Source organism: Mustela erminea, chromosome 17 (genome assembly GCF_009829155.1).
Source record: "Mustela erminea isolate mMusErm1 chromosome 17, mMusErm1.Pri, whole genome shotgun sequence".
Taxonomy (NCBI): Eukaryota; Metazoa; Chordata; class Mammalia; order Carnivora; family Mustelidae; genus Mustela; species Mustela erminea.
In genome coordinates, this window is record NC_045630.1 from 23,067,544 (window position 1) to 23,088,569 (window position 21,026).

The 21,026-nt window shown below is 49.3% G+C and overlaps 2 protein-coding genes across 5 annotated transcripts in view; both read right to left on the bottom strand.

Moving 5' to 3' along the window:
- The window catches only part of FAM163A (family with sequence similarity 163 member A), a 76,967-nt gene that overhangs the window by 38,642 nt on the left and 17,299 nt on the right, over positions 1-21,026 (bottom strand). Inside the window, exon 1 of one of the 4 annotated variants that reach the window (XM_032318763.1) lies at positions 16,929-16,968. The exons of the other annotated variants lie outside the window; for them this stretch is intronic. The gene's annotated coding sequence lies outside the window, so the exon portion shown is untranslated. Of the gene's footprint in view, positions 1-16,928; positions 16,969-21,026 lie in introns of those variants that run through there. 4 annotated transcript variants of the gene reach the window in all.
- On the bottom strand, positions 5,820-7,212 carry LOC116576481 (mitotic checkpoint protein BUB3-like). The gene has a single exon (XM_032318760.1). The coding sequence runs from the start codon at positions 7,144-7,146 to the stop codon at positions 6,166-6,168; it is 981 nt and encodes a 326-aa protein (XP_032174651.1). The 5' UTR covers positions 7,147-7,212; the 3' UTR covers positions 5,820-6,165.

Genomic DNA, 21,026 nt, shown 5'->3' on the forward strand with positions numbered 1-21,026 from the left:
ATTTCCTGGCCTAACGCAGGACAGGGACACATGTAGCTATGGCCAGGTCATTCTTGGAAAACACAGAAAGTTCTGGAAGGCCCAGGGTTCTGGTGGGTCAAGGGCAGGCTTGTTTTTAAAGAGAACCAACCCTGAACTGCCCTTCTAGCAACCCTCCAGCCTGGTCAGTACAGACCAGAGACAGCCTCTGGCTCTGACGCAGATGGGCCAGAGGACACAGGAAGCTCACTGCCCGTTTCTCCGTAGGGACTTCGATTCCAACCAACTATGTCTTCAAGAATGAAGATGACCAGTGTTCGAGCAAACTCTGGAGCCAGAAGGTATAATCAGGGAAATGGTCCTTACAGCCACCTAGCCTAGCCCAGCAGGAAGTATTTTTTTTACATGCTCAATTACAGAGGGGATAAAATGGAAACTATAAAAACATGCTAAGCATGACCATCTCACATAGTGGCCGAGACTTAGGATCAGATTCCAGATTTGCTACTTAATATCTGCAGGACATCAGATAAATCTCGAAACCTTTCCCTGCCCTGCTTTTCTCAATATAAAATTGAATTATCTTTTCCTATGTCTTCTACTATTTCTGTGGAATGTTTGGGGATAGGAAAGATAGACAGAAGGAGGCGTGGACTGCCATCCTGTCACCACCTCTAAAAAGCCCGGTGGTCTCAGACAAGTTCCTAAACTTCTCTCGAGAACAGTTTGTTTCCCTGCAAAAGAAGGTATAGACTCGGGACAGTTTAGGATGGCTCGGTGCGAGCGTTCTTTACTCTCCAACTATGCGGTGGGCTTAGAACTGCCTGTTCTAGAAAGGGGAGGAGACAGGCCTCACTGTGTCCCCGCTGACCGACCTCCTGGACCCCTTCACCCACCCACCCCCACTCCAGCCTCTGGCCCGGCTGCCCCCATGTTGGACCCTCCTTCTCCCCTCCATGCTTGCTAATTCAATGAGTCCGGGTCTGTCCAATTAAGCCCACTGCTGCCCTCGCCAGATCTTCTAACAGCCCTAATTGGAAAATCAGCCCCAGCCTCTGCCCATCAAAGCTGATTACATCTGCGAGCAGAGGGGCCTGGTCCCTGTCCGGGATGCTCTCCCCACCCAGGTCCGTGAGCTCATCCCGCCCGGTTCCCTGGGGCTGTCTGCAGCGGCAGGAGTCAGCCCAGCCCCGAGAGGCGCCTCCTCCACTTGGAGGGAGCAGCTGGCCTCCCCCGCTTCGGTCTGCGGCAGAAACAAATGTGTGCTCACCCCAGCGACCTGGAAACCACACACTCTCAGAGCAAAAAGTCATTTTCTCTGAGCCGCATTCACTTTGCCCCTCCACAGTCCCAGGGGAATCTCTGGACCGGGGCGGGGAGGATTTCCGCCAAGAAAGGGTATACTTGCCTCAGGGAGCCATCCTGAGGGAACCACAGTCCAGCCTCCGGAGTTCCCAGGGGTCTGCTCAATGGAACCCCTTCCTCAGGAGGGTCAGAACTGGCAAACAACCAGCAAGGAAAACATTCTTTTACGGAAAAACATTTTTGGGGGGCGCCTGGGTGGCTCAGTGGGTTAAGCCTCTACCTTCGGCTCAGGTCATGATCTCAGTTCCTCGGATTGAGCCCCGCATTGGGCTCTCTGCTCAGCAGGGAGCCTGCTTCCCCCACCAACCCCACTCTCTGCCTGCCTCTCTGCCTGCTTATGATCTCTCTGTCAAATAAATAAATAAAATCTTTAAAAAATAAAAATAAAAACATTTTTTGAAATAAAACTCACACAACATTAAAATTTACCCATTGTGAAGTGTGCGGTTCAGCAGTGTATGAGAATACCCACGGTGTTGTGCAGCCGTCACTGTTGACCCCAGAACATTTTCATCGTCCCCAAAAGAAAGCCTAGACCCATTCAGGGGTCACTGCGCATCCTCCCTTCCCCCCGGGGCCCTGGAAAACCACTAATCTACTTCTATCTCCATTGTATCACTGGGTTTAAGACTCACCAGGCATACCTGCTTTCCCTGCTTTCCATCTGGGCATTTTGTCATGACTGGCTACCAAGAGACTTTGCAATCTTTTGCTTTTGGCTCTGTCTATACATCACTTCTTCAAGCTAAATGATTATGTTGAAGTCGTCTTGATCATCCTCATTGGTAAACAACATTTCTTGTACTTTTATAAGTATGTGCAGGTTTGGTTTTGTTTTGTTTTAAGATTTTGCTTTTTTATTTGGAGAGAGAGAACACAAGCAGGCAGAGAGGCAGGCCAAGAGGGAGGGAGAAGCAGGGTCCCTGCTAAGCAAGGAGCCCAATCCGGGGCTCGATCCCAGGACCCTGGGATCATCACCTGAGCCGAAGGCAGATGCTTAACTGACTGAGCCAAGCAGGCGCCCCATCATAAGTATGTTTTATGTTCAAAATTTTCCATTACACACTAGGGAGCTGAGGTCAGAATCCTTAATGTGCTTGCAAGGGGCACCATCAAATACTGAATAATTTACCCATAACATCAGCACGTATGTGCATAGCCCTGGACCCTTTGGGTGCATCATCTATAGGGTTCTCCTCTGAACATGTGTGTCAAGGCTAGTATCATAATATCCACATGAACCTGCGTGCCCCCCCCCTTGCCATGTGCTTCGCTCCAGGGATGGAGCCAAGACCAGACTTTGAGTTATGGGCAGACACTCTTCAGGGCAGGCACTCTGCGAAGAAAACAACCATACTTCTTCCGTAAAGAAACAGTAATTCTTGTAACAGTAAACACACACACACACACACACGCACACACACACACGGTCTCTATAGTTTATACAGTATTTTTACATCATCTAATACAAAGCTCAAAGGGACCCTGTGACATAGGATGGGATGGCATTACTATTCTATTTAATCCATAAATAAACGGAGACTCAGTTTACTGAAGTGATTTTCCCAAGATCCCACAGTCATTTGGAAAGTCAGCCATGGCCCCTTAACAGCACTTTACCATTCTCATGGATTCTCAGAGTTAAAACCCCATCTGTCGAGATGGAGGTCTTGGGACCTCCACTTGAAAACAACATAAATCTGTTTGTTTATAGTAGAATGGCAAAAACCAATGGGTGCAGATAAGCAGAAAATGTGAATGCATATTAGTATTCAGTTTTTAGTCTCAAATGCACCAAATGCAAGACCATGTTTCCTGGAACATCTCAGTCTATTCATTTAGCTGAAACATCATCTTGTCATTGCCTGGGCTCTGTCTCTGAGACCCACTAACCAAGTCCCATGGGGCTTTTAAGGCATGTGGGAGGAAGCAACTCTCTGTCTTAGCTAAGAGCCACTCGCAGTCCCCAATCTCATTAGTTCTCACTAAAGTACCAGGGGATCAGGAACACTGATGGGCTGGGGAGGCACTTGGGCTCTTCAGGGGCTGCTTTACTACAAAGGAAAGGTGTGACCCTGACTCTGACCACTCCAGCCTATCTATCCATCCATCCGTCCATCCTCTCTCCTTCTCCCGCCCCCCCATCCCTCCTTCACTCTATCCCTAGGCTACCTCCCTCTTCAAAATGTTTAAATCCAACACCTTCTTTCTACTCCGGCCACCAATACACAGGTTCAGAGCCTTGTGACCCCTTACAGACTATTGCCAGTATAAAATATTTTCAATGTTTATTTTGATATAACTTTTACTCCTTTTCTAATAAGATAAACATTAGTAAAAAAAATTTTTTTAAATAAGGAAAATAAAAACCACCTAGATTTCTAATAACTAGGATAATCACTATTAATATTTTAGATCATTTTTCAATATGGGAGTATCTATTGACAGCATTTAGTTTTGAAAGCTTCTTTCTAAAATACAACTATGGGGGTGCCTAGGTGGCTCGAGTGGTTAAGCCTCTGCCTTTGGCTCAGGTCATGATCTCAGGGTCCTGGGATCAAGCCCCACATCGGGCTCTCTGCTCAACAGGGAGCCTTCTTCCTCACCCCCCTCTCTCTACCTGACTCTCTGTCTACTTGTGACCTCTCTCTCTATGTCAAATAAATAAATAAAATACTTTTTAAAAAATAAAATAAAACATGGGGGCTTAAGTGGGTAGAAGAAGAATCAATGAAACAAGATGGAATTGGGAGGGAGACAAACCATAAGTGACTCTTAATCTCACAAAACAAACTGAGGGTTGCTGGGGGGAGGGGGGTTGGGAGAAGGGGGTGGGATTATGGACATTGGGGAGGGTATGTGCTTTGGTGAGTGCTGTGAAGTGTGTAAACCTGGTGATTCACAGACCTGTACCCCTGGGGATAAAAATATATGTTTATAAAAAAATAAAAAATTTTTTAAAATAAATAAATAAATAAATAAATAAATAAATAAATAAAATAAAATACAACTATGTTGCTCTCCTGCCTAAACCTTGCAAGGGCTCTTCCCACCTCTGGTAAACATCTGCTGCCCTCCGGGGTCAGTCTTATGTCTCCTTTTGAACCTTATTCCCAAGACAGGGGGACTCTAGTTCAGAACCTGAGACAGACATCAAGCGTGCGCCTGGCTGGCTGGTCTGTTATGGCTCCCAGGGTTTGAAAGGACAGTGTTGCTAGGTGGGGTTGGCAGCACCTGGCCCCAAGTACCTTACACACACACACACACACACACACACACACACACACACACACACGCAGCCTTATACACACAGGTTAACTGCGTACACCTGCAGTTGAGATCGCAGCTTGTGTGTCTGGTACACGGATCCGTGTATCTTCCCCTACGTATGTCTACAAGCCTTTGCGCAAGCGATTTCCCCTGCCTAGAATGCTGTTATCCTTCCTACCACTGGTCAGAAAACCCAGATCATAGCTTTTTTTTTTTTCTTTTTCAGATCCCATGGTCAGAAAAATCTCTTCCTCCCCTTTGCTCCTGGGCAATGGGATACTCCACTCCATTTCCATGTCCTAACCACTGTCTTTTCTGCACATGTGGTCTTGCCCTCTGGAATTCCCCAGGGCCTAATATCATCCTCGCATTGTCTTTTTTTTTTTTTTTTTTTTTTATTTATTTGACAGAGAGAAATCACAAGTACACTGAGAGGCAGGCAGAGAGAGAGAGAGAAGGAAGCAGGCTCCCTGCTGAGCAGAGAGCCCGATGCGGGACTCGATCCCAGGACCCTGAGATCATGACCTGAGCCGAAGGCAGCGGCTCAACCCACTGAGCCACCCAGGCGCCCCCTCGCATTGTCTTTTATTCCATAAATGCTGTTCACAGCAGAGGTAGAGGGTTGGTTAGACCGAAGCCTATCATGAAAGTCTGAGGTCTTGGGACCATCCACCTTCACCTGATCTGTCCTAGGCACTCTCTCTTTTCTAGAACCCAGGCCAGTAGTACATGAGGAAGCTTCTCTGGCTGACTCGTGATCTTATCTGGGCCAACTGGGATTCTACACTCGGAGTTCCCGGTGGGAGACGGTGTATGGTCAAGACTACCAAGATGAGAAAATGATTCTTTGTATCTTACCTCAACCCAAAATGAATTTTAGGTGATTCAGAAATACAGATCATTCAGTAGGGTAGGAATTAAATAAATAAAATAAGTAGATAAAGACAGCAAGGAGGGTCTCTTAGCAACAGGCGCCCAGCTGTAAGCTGGTATTCAGAATGGCGGGATGTGGGCAGCAAATCCAACTCTGGGCTTCTTAGCCACCAAAGGAAAAAGGGAAATAGGGTCAGTTACAACAAATCCCAGTTTAAGAGGAGCTCAGTTTTCTTTCCACTAAGCCTTGAGAGGAATCCTCTTAAAGGGAGAGGCTGAGATCTACAGGAGAAAGTTGTCACTACATCATCACACATATTTTAAAAAGCAGCTTTTTTTTTTTTAAGGGTTCTGAATCTCTGATTTATTAGACAGCACGGCAATAACAGGGTTAGATTATTTTACAAAAAGAGCTCAAGCTGCTCCGAAACTGCAACTGGGCTTTCTGGGGGTAAAAAAAATTCTTCGGACTATCACCCAAGGACACAAAGACTCCTCATCCTACACAAAGTCAGCATGGAAGGGCACAAAGACAAGTTTTTTTAAGAAAGAAAACAGAGAAATCCACATACTAAATAAGGTGTCCACAATGACTACAACGCATCCCTTAGGGGATGAGTATGTATTTGTAGGAAGCAAAACAAAGCTTGCCATAGAGAAACCACTTTCACGAGATGATTAGGTGGACTTGGGTTTTGTTTCTGCATCTGTCACTTGGCGAATGAAGATACCATCTTTGGGATGTTCTGTGTCATCCATTTCATACATATACGACGATGCTATTGCGAGTGTGGTCCCGTCGTTACTGAAGGCCAGAGACGCAATGCTGGTGGGGTACCGGTGGAACTGGCATAGCCGCTTCTTGTTAAATGGGTCCCAAATGTTTACAAATCCATCAGAGCCACCTGTAGCAAATGTGTTGTGGATGTTGTGAAAGGAAATGGCATTGACCGGGTAGATCTGCTCGATGTTGTTCTCCTTCAGTCTGTGACACTTGAAGGCGTACTTCTTCTTCTGCACCTCAGGGCTTGGGTCCAAGTACTCAACTGCCACTTGGCCTTCTATGGAGCTTAATACATAGCCCTGCTTGTTGGGAAATGCCCGGATGCAGCGAGTCTGGTACTTGAGGCTGGACTCCCGGCGCTGCTGCACGTAGCCCATGTTCCGTAAGTCCCACACCAGCACTCTGCGGCCTGCAGTGCCCACAATCAGCCGGTCTCCAGACACTGAGAGGGTGTACACCTTTTCGGGCTGAGAGAAGGTCCCTGCATTACAAGGAGTTCTGGGATCCCACAGTTTAACTGTCTGATCCCAACTCCCTGTCACCATCACATTCACTTCTGGGCAATATTCAACACATCTGATAGGGGCATCATGGGTTCCGACGAGATTTTCTTGATCAGTGTTCAAATCATGCATTTTCAACTGATGGTCTAATCCTCCACACCAAGCATGTGTTGGATCGTAGAAGGCACAGTCCAGGACGGCGCCGGTGTGCTGGTACTTGAGCCGCATGGAGTTGGCCGGCACGTCGTAGAGGCGCACCGACGTGTCCCAGGACGAGACCAGGAGGAACTGGGAGGTGTTGGGGCTGAACTTCACCGAGGAAATGCCGTCCTCGGGTGGCTGGTTCAGTTTGAACTCGTTAGAACCGGTCATCTTGGACTCCCCTCGAAGCAACTTAGCCGCTGCTGCCGCCGCCACCACCTCCTCGCTTTCCTCCGAGTACTCCAAAAAGCAGCTTCTCGAATCTCCCAGGGCAGTCTGAGAGCCTAAGACCCAAGACCTATCTTTGAAAGAAAGTGTGCCCAGAGGTGGTGGTGTTCAAGTCTTCAGGCCTCCCGGACGAGCCCGACCTGGGGCTCGGCATGTTGAGAACAGGGGTTCTGACGGCTGCTGCCCAGAGCCAGGGAGGACTGAGCCACCTCAGATCTTTGGGGCACGGATGGGAGTGGGGGACAGCGTGTGGAGGCTGATCTCATGGCGCTTCTGGCCTCTCTTCTGCCTCACCCAGAGCACTCTGCTTCTCTGTTTTCTATCTTAGAGTTTGGGGTCAGCTGTTTGACAAAAGGGTTTTGCATCAAAAAACCCAAAGTTTAAGAACCTGTCATGGGTAATATTTCTCCTCACTGAGATGCTGATGGGCTTTTGCCAGCAGAATTTAAATTCATGGTTAAATTTTGGAGCAAAAACTTGGAGATTACCCAGAAGAATGAAAAGCAGGTAGCCACACAAATACATGTGCACACATGTTCTCAGGATCACTATTCCCAGTAGCCAAAATGTGAAGGCAGCCCAAAAGTTAATCAATGGAGGGATAAAAAATTATGGTATATACATAGAATGGAATACTATTCGGCCATAAAAAGAAATGACATTCTGATACGGGCTACAAGAGAGATGAACCTCAAAAACATTACATGAAATGAAAAAAAGCCGGACACTGAAGTTCACATACTTCAAGACTCTATTTATATGAAATTTCGCGAATAGGCAAATCCATAGACACAGGAAGCCGATTGGGGAGAAACTACTTAACAGGTCTGGGGGTTTTGCTTTTGTTTTAAGATTTCATTTATTTCTTTGAGAAACAGAGAATGAGCAGTGGAGAGGGGCAGAGGAAGAGAACGAGAGAGAAGCCGAATCCCTACTGAGTAGGGAGCCTGATGCGGGGCTCGATCCCTGAACCTGGAGATCATGACCTGAGCCAAAGGCAGACACTTAACTGACTGAGCCACCCAGGTGTCCCTGGGTCTTTACTCTGGAGTGATGGATACTGAACAGAAGTGATTGCACAACACTGTGAATGTACGAAATGCCACTGAATTTCACACTTTGAAGTGGTTATTTTATGTTATGTAAATTTCACTTCAATTAATAAAACAGAAACCCTTGGAGGTTAGACCACCAATGGTGGCCACAAAAGGCCATTTTGCCAAGCGGCAACTGAGGGAGCAGAGGGTAGAGTTGACATCCTCAGGACCACGGAAACCTTCGTGGGGGCCCGCATGCACATACTCCCTCCCAGAGTAGAACTGAGGGGCACGCGGCTAGAAGAGAACGTTTGGGCCAGGTCGGTTCTCTTTCCTGGGATTCCTGCCTGGGTTTACACTGCCTTTATCTCTTCAGCCCACAGTTAGTGCTCCTAACACATGGACTGGTTGACTAGACCACAAGTCAAGTGTCAGCGTCTGTATTCTGAACTCATGACTCACAGAATGACATACATGACTATTTCCCTAACGCCACCCCCAACCCCCGGCCCCCATCAAGTCATTCAGCCTCATCCGCCTCTGAATTTATAGCAAACAATTACAAGAATTACAGGTGTAATTACAATTACACCTTTCCTGTCCAGGATGCCATGGAGTATCTACTGTGGGTAGAATTAAGATTAACCTCCAGAGGGTCACTTCACAAAGTCAGGTGTATCATTTTCCTGTTCTTTTCTGCTGGATTAAGGTCCAGCGTCAGCCGTTTTCCTGAGAGCCCTCAAACCATTCCCCGGGGGACAACCCCTCCCCCAGAAAATGACACGCTCTTTTATATTTGAATTCATTCATGCACTGAATTAGTACTTACTGAATACTGAGCGTGTCTCCGGTGCCGGGCGCTGGGCCAGGGGAGCAGTGGGCTGCAGTGTGGACAGGAGAGACAGCGCGCCCCTACACAGGGAAACAGAGGCACCAGCACAATTACAAGTGTGCTGGGGGCTCTCGAGGGGAGCGCAGGGGGCTGCGGGAACGCACAGGTCCAGGGGTTCAGGGATCTCCCTGAACTTGACAGTCATTAAGGAGAAGGGCTCCTCCAGGACCTGGGAGTGGAAACAGGCTGTCCTGGCCATGACTTCTGCCCAGACTGAGAGCAGGTCGGACCATCTAACCTCACTTGGGGGGAGTGCACACTGGTGGGGAAGAATCAGTGTTGCTTCACCTACAGGCCACAGCAAAGTACTTTCTCCAGGCTTTTCCACTCTGGCTACTTCTCTACTCCACCTGGCCCTTCCTTGCCCCTCCCTTACCACTCCTCCTCCAAATCCCTCTTTCTTTATGTCACTGGGTATCATTCTAAGCTTTTAGGGGTGTACAGATGCCTTTGAGAATCTGATGTAAGACATGGGTGCTCTCCTTGAAGACAAAAGCCCATAAAGAATTCTGCCTACAAGTTCAGGGAATTCATGGAGCCCCGAAGGCCCACCGCTGAACCCCTCTATGAGTCCATGGGTTCCAGAGGCCTAGGAGGCCTGGCAGCCAGCAGTGCCCCCAGCGGGCAGCCCTTGCCCCACAACATGCTTGTCCCCCAGGGCCACTGCTTTTCCAGGTGGGCTGCCCCGTTCTCCGTCCATGCTGGCTCTTTGACAGGAGCTCTGCCTGACTCTCCCCCTAACTCCCCCAGATCTCTGTCTGCACCCCTTTATTCTTTCTCCAGATGCCCATCACCCCTCCCTTCACCATCTTTCTGCCACCGAGGCATCCCTCCCGAGGGGAGCGGCCCTCCGGGCCCTCCTTCCCCAGGCCACGTCAGCACCTCTCTTGGCCCCTAATGGGGCAGCTCAGAAAGCTGCTAGGAAATGCCTCTGGGCAGGATTCTAGTTGAGCAGAAGCTCCTGACAAGCGGCTTAATTCCTTCCCATGGGGTCACAGTCAAGTTCAGCAGAGCCGCCCAGGGATGAGGAAGCAGCTGATGCTGGGCAATGCCTTGAGGAAGGAGCCCAGAGCATGGAGAGAGATGACAAGACAGAATTCTTTGAAGTTACCTTAAAATATGCTTCATTGCGTCTCCCCTCACTGCGGTCCCTACAGAAACATATGGATGGAGACAGCCCCTCTCCGTTCATGGCCCCTTTCCTTTAGAAAAGGTTCTTCTCACTCTCTTTTATTGCATTTTCATGTGGCACCACACCTAAGAATCTTGGTGCTTTCTCAGAATGGAAACTTCCAGAAGGTAGAAAAATCTGTTTCACTGGCGTTATTCAGGACCCTACAGGTGAAGAGGGAAATGCTTCACGAATAGCGTTTACACCTGTGGGGCCTGCCCCCGAGAGGCTACGGCTTTAATGAAAACACTGACCTGGTGAAGGAGTTCAGACTGAGCCACCCCAAAATATGCCACTCTGGTATGTGGATTATTTTGAGCCGAAGGCATTGGAAATCAGCAAGCACACAGAGGGGCTTTCCCTGAACTCCTCTTACCTGCGACAAGACAGACCATCCAACAAGAACTTAACGATCATAAATCCTCTCCCAGGGCCCGTTTGTCTTTCATCAAAATCATTTACTCTCCCCCTAGTTCCCCATTCCCCTTCCTCCTCCTTATTAAGACCGTATATAAGCTCTTAAATCTCACTGCCTTTTGGAGTATTCACTCTTTTTCCCTGTGATGCGCCCTTGCACATAATATTAAAATTAATAAATCTGTATGCCTTTTCTCTTGTTAATCTGCCGGTTGTCAATTTTCTTCACGGACCCAGTTACTGAACCAAGGACTATAGAAGGAGTCTTTCCAGTGCTCAACGTCACTCATCATCAGGGAAACACCAATCAAATCCACAATGAGATACCACGTCACGCCTGTCAGAATGGCTAAAATTAACCAGTCAGCAGGAAACAACAGATGTTGGCAAGGATCCATAGAAAGGGGATCCCTCTTACACTGCTAGTGGGACTGCAAACTGGTGCGGCCACTCTGGGAAACAGTATGGAGGTTCCTCAAAAAGTTAAAAATAGAGCTGACTTACGATCCAGCAATCACACTACTGGGTATTTACTTGAAGGATACAAAAATACGGATTGGAAGTGGTACATACATCCTGATGTTTGTAGCAGCATTATCAACAATAGCCAAACTATGGAAAGAGCCCAAATGTCCATCCACTGGTAAGTGGAAAAAGAAGATGTCATATACATACAATAGAATACTACTCGGCCACCAAAAAGAACGAAATCTTACCATTTGCAATGACATGGATGGAGCTAGAAGTGTATTCTGCTCGGTGAAATAAGTCAGTCAGAGAAAGACAGATACCCTATGATTTCACTTATATGGAATTTAGGAAACAAAACAGATGAACACATGGGAAGGGGAAAAAAAGAGAAAGCAAGAGGGAAGCAAATCCTAAGAGACCCCCCTTTTTTTACAAGATTTTATTTATTTATTTGAGAGAGAGAGTGAGAGAGAGAGCACGAGAGGGGGTAGAGTCAGAGGGAGAAGCAGAGCCCCTACTGAGTAGGGAGTCGGATGCGGGACTCGATCCTAGGACTCCAGGATGATGACCTGAGCCGAAGGCTGTCACTTAACCAACTGAGCCACCCAGGAGCCCCCACAAGAGACTCTTAATGATAGAGGAAAAAACTGAGGGTTGTTGGAGGGAGATGGGCGGGAAATGGGTTAAATGAGAGGTGAGCATTGAGGAGGGCACGGTTTTGATGAGCACTGGGTGTTGTATGTAAGCGATGAACTGCTAAATTCTACACCTGAGACCAAAATTACACTATATGTTAACTAACTAGAATTTGAATAACAATTAGGGGAGATAAATAAAGACCTAACAAATGAACAAAAAAAGGAGAGTCTTTCCTCCCCTGCACTGGCAAAGTATGGGCTGCCCAGAAGGCACCTTACTGCGGGATCTTAAAGGTCTTAAGTTTGCTAATAAACTGGGACTGTTCACAGCAGGACACTGGGTTTTTGGTGTTTGGAGGAAACCGTTAGTTGCTTATAACATCTCCCCTTCCTTATTAACAATAGAGCCTCAATTCTGTTTTTGTTTCTTCAATTAAAAAAAAAAATGTAGATTTACTTGCAGTTACCGTGTAAAGAAATACTAGAGATCACATATACCCTTTACCCAATTTCCCCCAATGGTAACATCTGGCCAAACTATGAGCACCATCACACCAGGAAACTGAAATGAACACAATCTAGTGACCAGCAAAGTTCACCAGTTTTATAAGAATCCGTGCTTGTTTGGCTGTGTATATTTCCTTCTCTATAATGTGATCACGGGTACAGATACATGTGACCACCACCAAAGACACAGAACAGTTCCGTGACTAGGCCCCCCGGAGCGACCCTTTGACAGCCCCCATCACCTCCCTCTCTCCCCATGCTCCAACTCCTGGTGACCATGGACCTCTTACCCATTTCTGTATCCATTTCTTACCAATCCTTTCGAGGATGTTATAGAAACAGAATCATACGGGATGTAACCTTTTGAGAGAACCTCAGTGTTCAGCTGGACATTCTGCCATCCAGAATAAACGCTTCATTTCCCAGGTTCCCTCTAATTTCGTGTGGCTATGTGACCACATTCTGACCAGCCAGACTTAAGCGCAAGTTTTATTTGGGTCTCATGGGAAGGTTGCTTAAAGCTTAGAGCCCATTCGGCTGGAAGAGTCCACCTTTCGGCTCTTCTGTTCCTCCTGGTCTGTACTGGGACGTGTGATATTGTGATTTTTGACAAGAAATGTAAATTTGGTCTTTATCCAATTCCTGGCACAGAGCTCCTAAACCTTTGGGATATCATAAAGCTTGAAAGCAATAAAAGTGTCTTTTGTTATGTTCATAAGGTAACTTCTGCAAAGTCCCTAGGTAACCAAAGGATGGGGGCTGGCTGCCAAGAGAACTAACCCTGGGATTAGAGGTTGGGAACTTTCAGTCCAGCTTCCTGGGAGAGGGGTCCCAAGGGCTTTCAGACTGAGGAGCCTGTGGAGGTTGGGGAGAGTGGTGGGTTCAAAGGGGCCATGGAAGCTCTGTGCCCTTCCCCCCACACCTTGCCTATGTATCTCTTCATCTGGCTGGTGGTTCGTATCCTTTAATATCCTTTGTAATAAACCAGTCGTCTAGTGAGTAAAATTATTTTCTGAATTTGGTGAGCTGCTCTAGCAAATTGACTAAACCCAAGGAGGAGGCTGACAGAGCCTCCAATCTACACAAACACTGGTGATAACAGGGACTTGCAACTGGCACCTGAAGTTGTGGGGAGGGCTGTCTTGTAGGACTAAGCCCTTAGCCTGTGGTGTCTGAGGCTATCTGTAGAAAGATGTGATAGCTGGAGCACTAGCAGCCATCCTGAATCATGAGGAAACTTGATGACCAGAGGGTCATGTTCCAGGAGCGAAACAGAAAGCTAGGAAGCTGGGTGTTCTCAGTGACCCCACAGAGCTGCTACGGCAGCTCTGCACTGCCCATGAGAAATAGATTCCTATCTTGGGATGAGAAATAGATTCCTATCTCGTTTAAGCCACTTTTTCAGTCATTACCTCCAGCTGAAACCAATCCTAAGTAAACATGTGTATTTAGTGGTGTGTTTTAGGACAGCAGTTTTCCAACTTCAGTGTACATCAGCATCTCCCCACACAGATTGCTGGGCCTGGCCAGAGTTTCCAAACCAGCAGGTCTAGAATGAGGCCTGAGAGTATGCAGTCCCAGATGACGCTGCAGCTGCTGGTCCAGGGATCGCACCTTAAGAACCTTGAGCATGAACAGTGGACTGGAAGCGTAAAGGCTGCAAATAGGGCAGGAGAGAGGGGAACAAAAGGCTTCTGCCAAGTGAAGATTGGGTAAAGGAACTCAGAGGAGGGGGATAGGGGAACCTCAGGGACAGTGACGGGACTTCCGGCCTCACAGAGGCAAGCCACAGAAGGGGCCACAGGTAGGAGGGAACCGAGAATGGCAGTCATGGGACCAGAAAGAGAAACTCCAGAGAAGCTGCCATTCAGGGGGTTAGTGCTGGAGTTCGGCCTTATTTGGCAAAGCGGAAAAGCTAACTAAGTGCAGGAGAGGTCGGCATAGAGACCTGGGGCCCGCTGCCTCCAAGAGGGGTGTTCTGGAGCAGCCCTGTAGATGGTGTGGGCAGAGGGCAGGGTCTCAATGAAACTCGCTTTCAGAGGCCAGGAAGGCGGGGATGTGCCGGCAGATGAGTCAGAAGGCGAGGACGAGGCTGGAAGGCCGGCTGGTGCAGAGCCGGGAGCCTGAAGAGAATGTCTGAAAGCAGAGGCTGCGATCAGTCTCCAGGAGGCATGGAGGCCAAGGAGACTCCCGAAGACCTGGGATTCGGTGAAGCACAGGCAGCTGCATGGAGACGGGTCTAATGAGGAAAGGGGGAGAGAGCCAGCATGAGAGCTTGTGGGGTCACAAGGACAGGGGGAGCTTCATGAGAGGTGACATCCTGCACAGGTGTAGACAGAAGGAAAGAACGGGAAGGGGGGGCAGATGAAAGATACTAGGAAAATGGGGGTCTCGATGGCACAGCGTCCTGAGTGAGGAAGAAGAGGATGGACGCACGGGCCAGAGGGACCCTTCAGAGAAAGGACTAGACAATGAGAGAACAGAGCCTCTGGAAAGGAGAGATGACCGTGACAGCGTTCTCACAAACGCAGCACAGCAAGGCCCGGAGAGCAGGAAGAGAAGGCTGCTGGACTCTGAGCATCCAAGGGGCAGGCAGGGAGGGACCCCAGTGTCACACAAGGCTTGGGTGCAGAGGTGACGGGAGGCAAACCCAGGACACGCACCTGGGCAGGAACCTCTACCTACTGGGCCTGGAGCTGTGGGACCACCAGGGGACCATGTGTAGATGGCGCCCTGTGGTCCTGCACCAGCACCCAGCAGGCCCCGCCAGCAGCAGCTGGAATCAGCTTCTGGTAATCAGCCATGGGAGTACATGTGGGATGACTGAGAGCACAGGAGGGTGGGTGTCTGCGGCCTGCGACAGTGCTGCCTGCTTGGTGCCTTGTACGTTGCTTTGTTTCTCCTTGCTTTTAGATCAAATATATTCTGTTGATTAAAAAAATAATTATAAAACATCTACAGTATGGGGAGCTAAATGCATTGGGGGAGCGGGGCTGGGGGCGTTAGGGGATGAGCTCAGAGCAGGATCACCAATGCCTAGGGCAAGGCTTCCAGGCAGAGTGAGGTTTCATTCAGACCTGCCCACAATGAGTTACCCAAGAGTAGGCTGTGGCGGGAGTGAGAGTATCCAGGCAGAGGGAACAGCATGTGCGAAGGCCTGGAAACGAGAAAGAGCATGGTGTCTGAGCACGTGAAAGAACTTCAGGGTGGCCAGGGCATGGGGGGAGAGAGGCCGGGGGTGGGGGGACAAACTGGAGGGACAAGTAGAGTCAAGTCCCCAGCGACTCAGTAAGGCACCGCTGGAGTGAGGACTACCTCTGTGGGCAGAGGGAAGAAGTTCTGGGTTTTCCTGGAGCAGGGCTGGGTGACAGGACCTTTGGGAAGGAACGAGGGATGGGCGACTGAACACATACAATCATATTTACTTCCTACTGTGGACAAACAGACGTCAGTTAGGAAGCTGGGAATGGGGGACAGGATGGTCTGGTGGAGAGACTACCTGGGTCAAAGCAGGAAGGCCTGAGCCTGGGCCTCAGGAGAGAAATCTGGGCCTTCCTGCCCCTGGCCGCCCTGCGTGTGGCTCTACGCCGATGCCTCCCAACGGCCTGCAAGTCTCTTTGTGTGTTTGTTTTCACCTGGCCCGGGAGCGGTGGTATTTTGCTCACAAACATTGATCGTGGTCCATACTGCTCTTATTTCTGCAATAACCTGCTAAATTCCTAGGGAGTGGACAAGGGTGGCCCTAGCCAAGTGTAAGATTTTTTTCTAATTTTTTTTAAGATTTTATTTATTCATTTGACAGACAGAGATCACAAGTAGGCAGAGAGGCAGGCAGAGAGACAGGAGGATGCAGGATCCCCGCTGAGCAGAGAGCCCTACGTGGGGCTAAATCCCAGGACCCTAGGAATCATGACCTGAGCCGAAGGCAGAGGCTTTAACCCACTGAGCCACCCAGGCGCCCCCCCCTTTTTTTTCCTAATTTTTAAGATGAAAAACTTTTTATTACAGAAAACTGAAGACCTATACAAAAGTAGAGACAGTGGTATAATGCGCCCCAGCCTTTTTCATCCAAACCTCTGATTGTTATTTTGAAGCATATCTTAGATACCATGCATTGAATTTCATAACCACTGTGGTATGCCTTTTTTTTAGTAGCTCTCTTTACTATAATACACTGTCATCAGCATGCCTAAACAAGTTAGCAATAGTCGCATCACTTGATTAAGAAAATCTGGCGTCCATACACATAGACCCTTGGACCACACCAAAGTCAAAGCCAAAGCTGGGTGTTCTCACAGGCACGCAGCCATCAGCACCAGCCGGCACATCACCGTGGGCCTCGCAGCATGTCGGATTCTGTGGGGGCCTACCCTAGTACACCCAGGTGGGACCAGAGCCCCCCACGTCCTGATGCCAGGACCCAGAAGACAACATAGAATCCTGGGCAAACACACATCTGATCCACTGTGTGGTCGCAGGCAAGTCACTCTCCATGGGTGCCTGGCTGCAAAATAAGGGGATAAAAAAAACTGAGGAACCAGCCCAAGGGTCTGTGGGCAGATGAATTACTAAAGAACACACAGTTGGGGCACCTGGGTGGCTCAGTGGGTTAAGTCTCTGCCTTCAGCTCAGGTCATGATCCCAGGGTCCTGGGATCAAGTCCCGCATCAGGCTCTCTGCTCAGCGGGGAGCCTGCTTCCCTTCCCCTCTCTCTGCCTGCCTCTCTGCCTACTTGTGATCTCTGCCAAATAAATAAATAAAATCTTTTTAAAAAATTAATAAAATAAAGAACACGTGGTGTGTGTACCCACACAGACACACACGTGCACGCGTGCGCACACACACACACACACACACACACACACAGGAATATTACACAGCCTTAAAAAGGAAAATCCTTCACACACCCCAACATGGCTGAACCTCATGCACATTACACGAAGCAGATAAGCCAGTTTCAGAAGGGCAGACACTGCATGGTTGCATTCATGTAAGGATCTAAAGTCATCAGAAATCACAGCAAGTAGAAAGCTGGTTGCCAAGGGCTGGGGGAAGGCAGGAGGCAACTTAGTGTTCGGTGGGTATAGAATTTTAGTGCCGCTGGGTGAGGAAGGTCTAGAGATCTGTGGCTCGCCCACGTGAACATACTGAACCCTGCTGAACTGTGCAGTCAGCTATGGTTAGCAGAGTGAAGGCTATGGTACGTCTTTCACCACAAGTAAAAACACAAAAAACTTCTGGCGTCCATCCTAACTGTAGGAATTGGAAGGACGTGCTAATTCTGAGACCTCACTCTGCTCTGTGCTGGAAGGCACCTCAGAACTCCATAGGCTCCTTCAGAGAGTGGGGTGGGAGGGAAGCTGTGTTTGGGACCTCCTCTACTTTTCTCACACACACACACACACACCTCGCACCCCGGAAACAAGAGGGGGCACCCAGCAGCTGCAGGCAGGGGCCGGGGAGCTGGGCAGGCTCAGTAAGGTACTTGTTAGGGGCAAGGAGTGGGGGTTGGCCAAGTCAGAGAAACAAAGGGAAGCAAAAGCCTTTATCCAAGGCTGGGCTGTCCTCGGGAACATTCTGGAAGGAAAGGAGAAAGCCCAGTTGGCCGGGGGCAGCCATGCGGGGGGATCCAAAGTGACAGATACAAATGTGTAGTACTCTGGGCAGACATGGGGAAGATTAGCAGTGCGCAGATGCTGACAGCGGGCAAGACGGGGTGAGGGGGCAGGGAGCTGGCAATACCGAGTCCCCAGATCTCTTCCCAGGCACCCAGGTCTGCAGAGTGCTTTTAGGGCACATTATCATAAAGTTATTTTTCAGATTCTCGCAAGCCTGGCCCAAGGGAATCCAGGCAGCAGGAGACAGGACTGGAGGTCCAGCTGCGTGTCTCCTACGTCTCCCGGGAAGGCTCCCCCGGAATCAGTGCAGCCAGAGAGCAGAGACCAGATTCTCCGCACTGGACAGTAACATCATCTCGGTGCCCGCCACAGTGTCTGGGGGAAGAGGACCGGGAGAGGGATGGCACAAAGGACTCACGTGCAAGCCTGTGAAAAAGGAATAAAGGTGTCTCGAATGTGAGGGGCACCAGTGATGCTCACGGGGCTACTCAGATTATTTGGGAGAGTTGGGTCCATCCATCGCAACTGGAGGCCTAAGAGCCAGGTGGCTCATGAAAGTCAGGGTCTAGGTTCCTGCTGGGCAATGTCACCGTGAGGAGGTGTTGGGTGGGGGCCAGCCTCATCTGGGGGTTTGGGTCTCTTCACGCAGCAGCTCTGAACCTTTCTGCAATCACCTTCCATGCCTGTCACACTCTCCACGTGTGACTTTCTAGGCATGAGTGGGGCACCACATCCCTATGTCTACCATTCCAGAGAGCAAATCCACCGACAGAAGTGAGAATAATAGGATTAAAGCTCTAAGTCTTAAGCCAGCTCTGGTGTTTAAAATAAGCAAAAAAATGACTCCTCGTGTGTATTTCCTTGATCAGTGTTATTAACTACCTGCTCCCATTCCTCCCTAGAGATGTCCACACCTGCTAGTGGTTTGGGAGCCCAGGGGGCTTCCCCACTCACTGAGCTGCTCTCCTAACCCACTCCAAGCACATCTAAACGACCCCCATCCCCCACTAATGCTCTAACCTTAGGAAATTCTCATGGGCATGAATTCCACAGGCTTTCACTTGGGCTCACCCAGACTGTCACACAGCATGGCCTTGGTCTCACGCCGCGGGTCCCGGGCCCACAACTTCACCCTGAGCTTGGTACAGATGCAGAAACTCGGGCCTGATGAATCAGAATCCACACTGAACAGGTTTTATCAAGATCCCCCGCTGGCTGTTGTGCACGGTCAAGTCTGAGGGCGACCGCACTGAGACATCGCACCCTACCTCCCCCACCACCTGGTAGAAAAGTGGAGGAGCATCCACTCCGAGGCCCGGGCTGATCAAAACAGCTTCCACCAGCTGCAGCCGTCCCCATGCTGGTGGGGCGGGGGAGACACACACGAGAAATTGCTACAGTGAACAAAGTGCACCTAAATTTGGAGATACTGAGGGATGCCTGGATAGCTCGGTAGGTTAAGCAACTGCTTTCAGCTCTGGTCACGATCCTGCAGGTCCTGGGATCGAGTTCGCATCAGGATTCTTGCTCAGCAAGGAGCCTGCTTCTCCCCTGCCTGCCACTCCCCCTACTTGTGCTCTCTCTCTCTCGCTCTCTCTGACAAATAAATAAAATCTTTTTAAAAATAAAATAATAAAAAAATAAATCTGGGGACACTGAGATGAATTCTAAGAAGGCACTCCATCAGTCCTGAGATCCTGGAACCCTGGGTTTATTAATAGGCAGACACTGGCAGAATGATGACCGGAGCTAACACTGGCTGCCCCCTTACTATAAGACAGGCCCTGTTTTAAAATCAAGATGTTTTACATGTGATTTCTATAATTTCACATAGCAACCTTTTGAGACTAGGTTATCATTATATCCATTTTACAGGTAAGGCCACTAAGGCACAGACAGGTCAAGTGATTTGCTTCACAGCTGGCATGGACGACTGCCAGGTGAGAACACCTCAGGAGGGAGCTGGGGGAACACTGTCCCCACCCCAGGCGTTCCCTCTGAAGCTGGGACACGCTCACAGTGATCACCTGTCTTCATTTGCCCACGACTGGGAGGGTTTCCTGGATGTGAGAACTTCAGTGCTAAAACAGAGGGTGTCTTAGGCAAGTTGGTTATCCTAGGGTACCCAAGGCCAAGACCTTATTTCCCACAGAAGAACGACACAAGAGAAATAAAAGGAAAGGAAAGGAAATGTAGTGAGAAGCCTTGAAATTATATAGAATTCCAGCGCTGGAGCTCTGAATCAGAGTCTGGGCAAGCTGTTTCTATGCGGGGAGCCCCACAGCCTGTCCGCTGGACTCCAGACAGGGCACAGTGTGCAGCTATGGCCTGGTCTCCCTGCTCCTCCGATGGCTGTCCTCTGCCTTGCTGACTTCCCCGTCCCTCCTGCCCAGCCGCCAGGACATGAAACAGAGCCTGTTGCTGCGGCGTGGGACAGCGTCAGTGTCCTGAGGAAAGAAAAGCAGATAAAAATACTGCCTTGTGTCTCCCTTGTCAAGGTCACCCTATGCCCACATGGGCGTCTCTCCATCAGCTCTATTTTCTGCTGTACTGCCAGCCAGTTCTGTGAACCTTGTTTCTTTTGAGCCCCTGGGAAAGTTGTTTGATTGGTTCAGATTTCATTTAGCCTGAGAGCCATTTATGATTTCCATTATAAAATACAAAGAGCACACTCAGTGTGTGTGTGTGTGTGTGTGTGTGTGTGTGTGTGATCTTTCAGAAATAATTTTTCAAAGTGGTTCCCCAACCCAAACTGGATGCGGCTGGTGAGGAAGCCCCAGAGGCAAAGTCAGAGGGAGGCTCAGAGAGAAGAATGCAGACTCCTCCACACACCTGCCTGAGGCCTCTGGGAAGTCTGGGAGAGCACCTTTTCTCAGGTAAGGGAAGGCAGCTTTCTCACGCCCTTTGCAGAGATCCATGCATTGGGATTTCCCTGCCTTTTGGGGGGGGGGGATGGTGAGAGTTGGGGGAGGGGCTGTTCTGGTCTCAATTTCCACATCTGTAAAATGGGACTTGCCCCAGCCTACCACCAAACATCTCTGGGGCGGAGAGGCAGGTCTCTAAATGCTCCCT

What these genes read in the sequence shown, in the direction of transcription:
- LOC116576481 (XM_032318760.1), bottom strand. Translation starts at nt 7,146, where the DNA reads ATGACCGGTTCTAACGAGTTCAAACTGAACCAGCCACCCGAGGACGGC.